The sequence below is a fragment of the Oncorhynchus tshawytscha genome, linkage group LG05 (assembly GCF_018296145.1).
Source record: "Oncorhynchus tshawytscha isolate Ot180627B linkage group LG05, Otsh_v2.0, whole genome shotgun sequence".
NCBI classification, from domain to species: domain Eukaryota; kingdom Metazoa; phylum Chordata; class Actinopteri; order Salmoniformes; family Salmonidae; genus Oncorhynchus; species Oncorhynchus tshawytscha.
The window spans coordinates 84799739-84810327 of NC_056433.1; the positions used below are offsets into that span (position 1 = coordinate 84799739).

Consider the following 10589-nt stretch of genomic DNA (forward strand, 5'->3'; position numbering starts at 1 on the left):
TCTCTCTCTCTACCCACTCTGTCTGTCTTCTCTCACTCTCTACCTTCTCTCTCTCGGCGGTAATTGAATCTTCAAAGATATATGTTCCACTACTTCTACCAGAGAATTAGAGTTGATGACCTAACAGAGTATTAGAGTTGATGACCTAACAGAGTAATAGAGTTGATGACCTAACAGAGAATTAGAGTTGATGACCTAACAGAGTATTAGAGTTGATGACCTAACAGAGTATTAGAGTTGATGACCTAACAGAGTATTAGAGTTGATGACCTAACAGAGTATTAGAGTTGATGACCTAACAGAGTATTAGAGTTGATGACCTAACAGAGTATTAGAGTTGATGACCTAACAGAGTATTAGAGTTGATGACCTAACAGAGTAATAGAGTTGATGACCTAACAGAGTAATAGAGTTGATGACCTAACAGAGTATTAGAGTTGATGACCTAACAGAGTATTAGAGTTGATGACCTAACAGAGTATTAGAGTTGATGACCTAACAGAGTATTAGAGTTGATGACCTAACAGAGTAATAGAGTTGATGACCTAACAGAGTATTAGAGTTGATGACCTAACAGAGTATTAGAGTTGATGACCTAACAGAGTATTAGAGTTGATGACCTAACAGAGTAATAGAGCTGATGACCTAACAGAGTATTAGAGTTGATGACCTAACAGAGTAATAGAGTTGATGACCTAACAGAGTATTAGAGTTGATGACCTAACAGAGTAATCGAGTTGATGACCTAACAGAGTATTAGAGTTGATGACCTAACAGAGTATTAGAGTTGATGACCTAACAGAGTAATAGAGTTGATGACCTAACAGAGTAATAGAGTTGATGACCTAACAGAGTATTAGAGTTGATGACCTAACAGAGTATTAGAGTTGATGACCTAACAGAGTATTAGAGTTGATGACCTAACAGAGTAATAGAGTTGATGACCTAACAGAGTATTAGAGTTGATGACCTAACAGAGTATTAGAGTTGATGACCTAACAGAGTAATAGAGTTGATGACCTAACAGAGTATTAGAGTTGATGACCTAACAGAGTATTATAGTTGATGACCTAACAGAGTAAGAGTTGATGACCTAACAGAGTATTAGAGTTGATGACCTAACAGAGTATTAGAGTTGATGACCTAACAGAGTAATAGAGTTGATGACCTAACAGAGTATTAGAGTTGATGACCTAACAGAGTATTAGAGTTGATGACCTAACAGAGTATTAGAGTTGATGACCTAACAGAGTATTAGAGTTGATGACCTAACAGAGTAATAGAGTTGATGACCTAACAGAGTATTAGAGTTGATGACCTAAGAGTTGATGAGTATTAGAGTTGATGACCTAACAGAGTAGAGTTGATGACCTAACAGAGTAATAGAGTTGATGACCTAACAGATTATTAGAGTTGATGACCTAACAGAGTATTAGAGTTGATGACCTAACAGAGTATTAGAGTTGATGACCTAACAGAGTATTAGAGTTGATGACCTAACAGAGTAATAGAGTTGATGACCTAACAGAGTATTAGAGTTGATGACCTAACAGAGTATTATAGTTGATGACCTAACAGAGTAAGAGTTGATGACCTAACAGAGTATTAGAGTTGATGACCTAACAGAGTATTAGAGTTGATGACCTAACAGAGTATGACCTAGTATTAGAGTTGATGACCTAACAGAGTATTAGAGTTGATGACCTAACAGAGTATTATAGTTGATGACCTAACAGAGTAAGAGTTGATGACCTAACAGAGTATTAGAGTTGATGACCTAACAGAGTATTAGAGTTGATGACCTAACAGAGTAATAGAGTTGATGACCTAACAGAGTATTAGAGTTGATGACCTAACAGAGTATTAGAGTTGATGACCTAACAGAGTATTAGAGTTGATGACCTAACAGAGTATTAGAGTTGATGACCTAACAGAGTATTAGAGTTGATGACCTAACAGAGTATTAGAGTTGATGACCTAACAGAGTAATGGAGTTGATGACCTAACAGAGTAATGGAGTTGATGACCTAACAGAGTAATGGAGTTGATGACCTAACAGAGTAATAGAGTTGATAAATGGAAAATGTTAATTTGATCAGGAAGGAGAGAAAAAACATGTTTATCCATTTTCAGTTGAGTTAGATGCTCCTCCTCATCAGAACTGATAACGGCTGTGCAGAAATCATCTTTTTCTATATTCGTAATGTGAGTAGTTTCATAATGAAGGCCTATCATTAAAAAGAGAGGAGTGTCTGGACAATGAATGAGAGTTAATGCAGTTATCTCGTTCCGTTTGGGCTAAAAACAGGTCTGTTGAAAATAAATTATCTACGGAAATGTAATGAAAAACAAACCAGGATGACCATATGGTAAATTACAGTCAAATAAGAACTGAAATCCCTCAAGACCTATAGTAAATGGAGTTTAATTAAGACACAGAACTAATAAAGTATATGATATGTAGCCTACCCAAGTTCAAGCCAACTTCTGTCATTTTCATCACTGGCAGACTGCCAAGTGTAAAATTGAATAAATGATGGAATATGTTGGGTAAAACAAAGTGTAGAACTGCCAGCAGTAAATTGAGGAAGCTTTTCTGTATCATAATTATTTTTATTAATCAAATACACCATACTGGAGCAAATGTCTCTGAAAATATCACAAATAGATTTTTCTTTCATTCATGAATTTATAGGGTTGGTGAAAATCTCTACATTAGTGACTCTGAACATCTTTCTTTTGTTAAGCCTTGGGTTCAGGTTTAGGTTCAGGTTCAGCTTCAGGTTTAGGTTTAGGTTCAGGTTCAGGTTTAGGTTGCGAGGAGAGGAGTCGGGGTTAAGGACAGGAAAGACCAACACCAACATTGGCTGTGTGCAGTAGATCATCTGCTAGGTGTCGATGAGCGGTGGTGATTCTACATGTAGAATCGTCGGTAAATGAACAGAAACTGACGGCCGTGGTTAGAGGCGATAGGACAGACACCTGCTGCACACGGCCCACATTCGTTATGGTCTGTATGGTCCATTAGGCTGTGTCAGGAGCAGAATGTACTGTGAGCCACGTCAGGACAAAAACATTTACATGCATACATACATGGTAGTTTTACAAATACACCAAGAGAATGCTCATCATAATGGTATTACGTTTCCACAAAAAAGCCACGGATACTTTTTAACCTAGTCTTGTTTTATATACCACCAAAATAGAAACACAGTCTCTTCACAACACTTCAAATAATGAACAAGCGAATATCAGGTTGGAAGGCAAGTAGGAGGTAAAAAGAAGAGGGATACATTAAAAGGAGACAGTCGTTTCTTTCCCCGATACTAAAAACAAAAACAAATGTACAACTGTGTGCAGATTTGAAAAACAACCGCAACTTGATTAGCTTCATTTTGTATTTTTCTCTCTTTCTTTGTCTCGTTCTGTCCATCCTCAAATCGGTTCCTCTTCCTCTCTTTCTCAGTGTCCCTCCAGTTCTGATCAAGTCTCCTTTTAGTCCAGTGTCAGAATCATGGAGTCCTCAGAATCACATCTCAGGCGTATCATAAGCGTGAGGGGGTATGTCCTCCCATAAAAGGGAGTTAGGGTGGGGACGAGGGTGGGTGTTGTACAGAGAGAAGCGGGGGTATGTCCTCCCATAAAAGGGAGTAGGGGGGGATGAGGGCGGGTGTTGTACAGAGAGAAGCGGGGGTCTTGGTAGATTGAGGAGGCTGCCTGGGGGCTCAGGTAAGAGTCTGGGTGCCTGGAGAGCAGGGGGGGAGGGGCTGGGGGCAGGGCAGGGCAGGGCAGGGGGGATGGTACAGGGATCCAGAAAGTAGTGGGTGACAATAAGCTAGGGTTAAAATGAAGGCACGCATCCTGCTTCTTGCACACCTTACTCCTAACACACCTGAGAGACAGGGACAAAGAGAAGAAAAGTTAGGAGTTGCAGAATGTTGAGAAATTTAGAAAAAAAAGGGCATAATAAGTTTAACTGGAAATTCAAATCGACAAAAAAGATACATGAAAACAACAATAATTAACAATCTTCACTTCTCCGGGTCTTACTGATATTTCGTATTTAGTATTTATTAGGATCCCCAATTAGCTGTCGCCAAGGCTACGCTTCCTGGGGTCCAAACAGGAAACAAAACACAACAAATAAAATACATAAAGATAAATGAACATAGCACTACATTACAATTTAGTCATTCAGCAGATGTTCCCAGCGACCAACAGCAAGTGCATTCATCTAAAGATAACCACATGTCACAGTCGTATCACAACCAAGTATCACATATCACTACATAATACAATACAAAATATAATACAAAATGCATACAACTGTCTGTGTGTCTCTTCACATTCCCCGTCATACCGTATAAGGTATTTTTTAAATCTGGTTTTATGGGTAGCTTGAGTTATCTGGGGTGGCAGAGAGTTCCATGCAGTCATGGCTCTATTATAACTGTGTGTTTCCCAGCCTCTGTTCTGGACCTGGGGACCGTGAAGAGACCTCTGGTTGCATGTCTTGTGTTCCATCCTACTTTCCTTGTGTTGTAACGATGAGTGTCCGAACTGTGTGTCAACTACTTGAACAGACAGTTCGGTATCATCAACACATCAATACCTCGCACAAAGACCAATGGTGATGCGGGTCAATCTCTTTGAGCCAGGAGAGATTGACATGCATGTCATTGACATTCGTCCTCCGTATACAACTAAGTGCAATACGTGCTGCTCTGTTATGGACCAACTGGAATTTGCTTACGTCCTTCTTTGCGGCACCTGACCACCCAACTGGACAGTAGTCCAGGTGCGACAAAACTAGGGTCTGTCTGGTTTAACGGGGATATCGTGAAACACCTTAGGATGGAAAGACCGCTTCCCGCTTTAGTATCCATTTAGTCTATATGTTTTGACCATGATAGCTTGATATCAAAGAGGACACCCAGCAGTTTAGTCTCAAGTTTCTCAATAGACACTTTATTCAATAATAGATCCATATGATCCATAATATCCATAATAGATCCATTTAGGGTTGAGCGAGTGATTTGTCCCAAGAAATATGCTTTTAGTTTTGAGATATTTAGCAACAGCCTATAGCTAGTTACCCATTCTAAAATTGTCAAGGGTGTGTCAAGGGTGTGTCAAGGGTATGTCAAGGGTGTCAGCTACTTATTTTACTGTTGTAGCTGATGTGTATACTGCTGAGTTATCAGCATACATGGACACACAGGCTTGATTCAAGGTCAGTGGAAGGTCATTAGTAAACACAGAAAACATTAATGGTCCAAGCCGGCTGCCCTGCGGTACACCACACTTAACCAAATTTGCATTTGAGAGGCTTCCATTAAAGAAAACCCTCTGTGTTCTATTAGCTATGTAACTGTCCATCCATGATAAGGCAGAGGATGCTATATTTTCAAGCAATATGTTATGATCAATGATAGCAATGATATCAATTGTTTGCATGTCATTCCTGTTTGCTAATCATACAAAAAAAGTTATTAAAGTGGTTGGCAATATCAAAGGGTTTTGTTATGAACAAGCCATCAGCCTCAATGAAGGATGGAGCTGAGTTAGCTTTTCTACCTAGAATTTCATTTAATGTATTCCAGAGCTTTTTTACTATCATTCTTTCTATAATTTATCTTTGTTCCGTGGTATAGTTTCTTCTTCTTTTTTGTTTAACTTAGTTACGTGATTTCTCAATTCACTGTGTTTGCCAATCTCATATGGTGACATTCTTATTTGCCATTCCCCTTGTCATTCCCTTAGCCTCCTTCTTCTCAGTCATACAGAATCAATGTTTCAAAATGGCCTCTATATTTCTTGTGTCTGTCTTATGAAGATTCTACTCACTTTTGTCAGCTCCTTTTAAAGCCTGCACTTCATTTATTGATCAGTGAGGCTTTGTGAGCCATCTGCTGCCCTATTTCCTCTGCATTAACTTTAAAGCACATTTATAAAAAGTGAGTATGTTTTCTTATAACTAAAACGACGCTCTAACAAACACAATCCCAAGAGTATTGACAAAGTTCTTTGTGAAGTAGAAAAATACAGAGGAACAAAGACAATTAGAATGTGTCTGAGGAACCATTCTATTCTGTTCTGCTGTCAGAACAGTCAGAACTTTTTTTCTCTCCATATCTCTTTTTTTAATATTTTTTTTTTAAAGATTCTAGGGGGCAATTTACAACCCCTGTTCTTCAATTCGCTGCAACCACTGAGAAGGCTTTAGTCTATTAGTAATTATGAAGCCCCACTTTGGGGCTAATTAGAGTGCTGTAGCTGACTGGGACGGTCTGGTTCCCCAGAGTTCAGGCACTGGATGAGAAAGAAAGGTTATTTGTCTGTCCTGAACAAAGTGATTAGGGTGAAGCCGGGAAGCTACTTAATAAATGAGCATCAAATGTCCTGCGCTGCCACCGCCGACACTGCTGTGTTGCCGTCGCCACCGACAACACCAATTATGTCACCGAGAAAAATCACACAATGTTTTGTGCTGTTGAGACTGCTGGAAGTGTTACAACCACTCTGTGTTTGCTAAAGTACTGTTCTTTAAAACTGAATAGGAGGAGGAAGGCCACACACAATTAGGGGTCCTATACTCCTGAATGCATCCTAATAAGGGAAAATAATATTCTCCTGAATGCATCCTGGATCCATCCCAATACGGGAAAATAATATTCTCCTGAATGCATCCTGGATCCATCCCAATACGGGAAAATAATATTCTCCTGAATGCATCCTGGATCCATCCCAATACGGGAAAATAATATTCTCCTGAATGCATCCTGGATCCATCCCAATACGGGAAAATAATATTCTCCTGAATGCATCCTGGATCCATCCCAATACGGGAAAATAATATTCTCCTGAATGCATCCTGGATCCATCCCAATACGGGAAAATAATATACATTCAATAAAATGCCTCCTCAGCAAGATCACTTTAAGTGTGTGTGTGTGTGTGTGTGTGTGTGTGTGTGTGTGTGTGTGTGTGTGTGTGTGTTTAATAATTCTCTCTCTCGCTCCTATAATTAAAGCACCGGAGCCAATATTCAGATTGCATTTTAGCATTAATAATTCAGCTGGTTTCACTGCAATTGATGTTGAAGCATCAATAAACAATGAGTCCTCATATTTACTGCAGCCCGCGTGTTGAGAGAGACGTGGTGGTGGAGGGGTGAGCGTGAGGCTTAAACAGACATTTAAAATTAAGCCAGATAATGCAAAGGCTTTCAATTTGAATGTGAGCTGCTCTTAGTGCTGATTTGTAAAAAAAATAAAAAATAAGTGACGAGGCCCTAAAAGGCCTGGTGATGGAGGGAGGGAGAGGAGGGAGAGGAGGAGGGCTTAATGGAGGGAGGGAGCTCCCTCGCAGCTCCACTCAAGGTAATAAATGTATGGTCCTACTCCCAACAATATCACTCCTCTCTTTCAGTAAGACTCAGATGTTCTCAGAGCACAGCTCCTCCCCTTACTGAACACACACACACACACACACACACACACACACACACACACACACACACACACACTACGAACAAAGGGACGCATGCAGTCAACTCACGCAACGGGGCAGACCCCCCCACACACACACACACACACACAGACAAACACACACACTACGAACAAAGGGACGCACGCAGTCAACTCACGCAACGGGACGGACCCACACACACACAAAATGTCCTCTGATACACCCAGATGAAGCACTAATAAAACTGTGTTATGACCCAACGATATGAGCACCTACTGGCACGACAGACAGAAAGAGGGGAATAAACTAATGTTATACTAACGTCATTATATAACATTAAACTAATGTTATTATGTTTGTAGAGTAAATGGGTGGTCTGGCTGACATTGCTTCAGCTGGAGGGGGGGTGGGGGTGTGGGGATAAAAACCCTAAACCAGGACAAGCCCCAAATAGCAGAACTAATAGCTGGAACTTTGGTAGCATCTCTATGACTAGCCTGTTCATAATGCATTAGAAGTTCATTTGTAACGTTATGTTGTGTGTTATAGTGCATTTTATGAAACGGCGAATATTCATATAGAATGTTACACAAACGTTTTACTCATCGCTATGGCAGGGTATCCTAGTGCTGCAGGGTATCCTAGTGCGGCAGGGTATCCTAGTGCGGCAGGGTATCCTAGTGTGGCAGGGTATCCTAGTGCTGCAGGGTAGCCTGGTGCGGCAGGGTATCCTAGTGCGGCAGGGTATCCTAGTGCTGCAGGGTATCCTAGTGCGGCAGGGTAGCCTAGTGCGGCAGGGTATCCTAGTGCGGCAGGGTAGCCTAGTGCGGCAGGGTAGCCTAGTGCGGCAGGGTATCCTAGTGCTGCAGGGTATCCTAGTGCGGCAGGGTAGCCTACTGCGGCAGGGTAGCCTAGTGCGGCAGGGTAGCCTAGTGCGGCAGGGTAGCCTAGTGCGGCAGGGTAGCCTGGTGCGGCAGGGTAGCCTAGTGCGGCAGGGTAACCTAGTGCGGCAGGGTAGCCTGGTGCGGCAGGGTATCCTAGTGCGGCAGGGTAACCTAGTGCGGCAGGGTATCCTAGTGCGGCAGGGTATCCTAGTGCGGCAGGGTAGCCTAGTGCGGCAGGGTAGCCTAGTGCGGCAGGGTAGCCTAGTGCGGCAGGGTAGCCTAGTGTGGCAGGGTAGCCTAGTGGTTAGAGCGTTGGACTAGTAACCGGAAGGTTGAGAGTTCAAACCCCCGAGCTGACAAGGTAGAAATCTGTCGTTCTACCCCTGAACAGGTAGTTAACCCACTGTTCCTAGGCCGTCATTGAAAATAAGAATTTGTTCTTAACTGACTTGCCTAGTTAAATAAAGGTAAAGGGAAGTTGTTAAATAAAGAAAAAGAAAAAAAACATTTACAGCCTTATAACTTGTTATAAGCATCATTTCGTTACAAAAAAAGGCTTTTCGTCATCGACAAAACAGCATGAGATCTGTGATGAACCCGCGGGCTTGCACCGTCACGTCTCAGACCTGGTACTGGAATCGACGCAGGCCCTACTGCCTCTCATCATGATGGAAAACCAACCGAATGATGGAAAAATCTATCACCCCCCCCATCCAAAATTAAAATTCATCTTTGGTCAATAAGATGTAATATCTGTTGCAGCGCTGCTTTCAGTAAAGAGTAAATGAATCAATGTCGTCAATACATAATCATAAGTATGAAAAAGGTTGTGGGAAATAATTAGGTTTTTATAGCTGCCTGCAGCCACACCCCTTGTTTCCTGGTGTCTGGCTTGGCATAGAATGTCATATTCTTTGAAGGGGATGATAGTCACTGTAACAAATTCGCTCCCGATTGAATGACACTGCACTTTTCCTCGTCTGACCCAAGCCCTGACAGCTACAGGTAACCTGTGTGGATACAGGAAGTAACTAGAAGAGACGTGTTTTTTTTAACAACAAAACAAACAAACAAAAAAACTCCCTGATTCATGATGTCGTTGTTATTTCATTTGAAAGTTTTCTAATATTATCTTTTATATCTTGTATAAAATAAAAGGTGCTGAGTTTTGATTTTTGTTTCAGTAACACAAAACAAAAGATGAGGAAAGCTACAAGCTGTGTTCTGTGTTCAAGCTAGTTGTCATTCAGCTGTGTTAGCTGTGACAGACAGAGCTGGTTACTGTGTTAGCTGTGGTAGGTTTCATTAGCTGACAGACAGAGGGTTACGTTAGGCAGGTTTCAAGCCTGACGAAGACCTTTAGGTCAACATGTTACAGTCTTTCTCTCAGGCTACGGGAGTGACAAGTGGCATCCCAGTTTGAGAACAACTGGCCAACGACCTCCAGTGCTCAAGCTACAAACACAGTCATGTATTAGCTAGCTAGCATACCATATTACCACCATACTGAGGGACCTCACCATATTGAGGGACCTCACCATATTACCACCATACTGAGAGACCTCACCATATTACCACCATACTGAGGGACCTCACCATATTACCACCATACTGAGGGACCTCACCATATTACCACCATACTGAGGACCTCACCATATTGAGGGACCTCACCATATTACCACCATACTGAGAGACCTCACCATATTACCACCATACTGAGGGACCTCACCATATTACCACCATACTGAGGGACCTCACCATATTACCACCATACTGAGAGACCTCACCATATTACCACCATACTGAGGGACCTCACCATATTACCACCATACTGAGGGACCTCACCATATTACCATCATACCATATTACCACCATACTGAGGGACCTCACCATATTACCACCATACTGAGGACCTCACCATATTACCACCATACTGAGGACCTCACCATATTACCACCATACTGAGGGACCTCACCATATTACCACCATACTGAGGGACCTCACCATATTACCACCATACTGAGGGACCTCACCATATTACCACCATACTGAGGGACCTCACCATATTACCATCATACCATATTACCACCATACCATATTACCACCATACCATATTACCACCATACCATATTACCACCATACTGAGGGACCTCACCATACCATATTACCACCAAACTGAGAGACCTCACAATATTACCACCAAACTGAGGGACCTCACCATATTACCACCATACC

General features: G+C 41.7%; 1 protein-coding gene across 2 annotated transcripts in view; it reads right to left on the reverse strand.

The window, feature by feature from the left end:
• Positions 1 to 2592: 2592 nt before the first annotated feature.
• lmo4b (LIM domain only 4b) overlaps positions 2593 to 10589 on the reverse strand; it is a 50594-nt gene continuing 42597 nt past the window's right edge. For both annotated transcript variants that reach the window (XM_042322577.1, XM_042322578.1), the window contains exon 5: positions 2593 to 3892. In XM_042322577.1, coding sequence (XP_042178511.1) covers positions 3884 to 3892 — 9 coding nt within the window. In that variant the 3' untranslated portion in view covers positions 2593 to 3883. The remainder of the gene's footprint in view (positions 3893 to 10589) is intronic.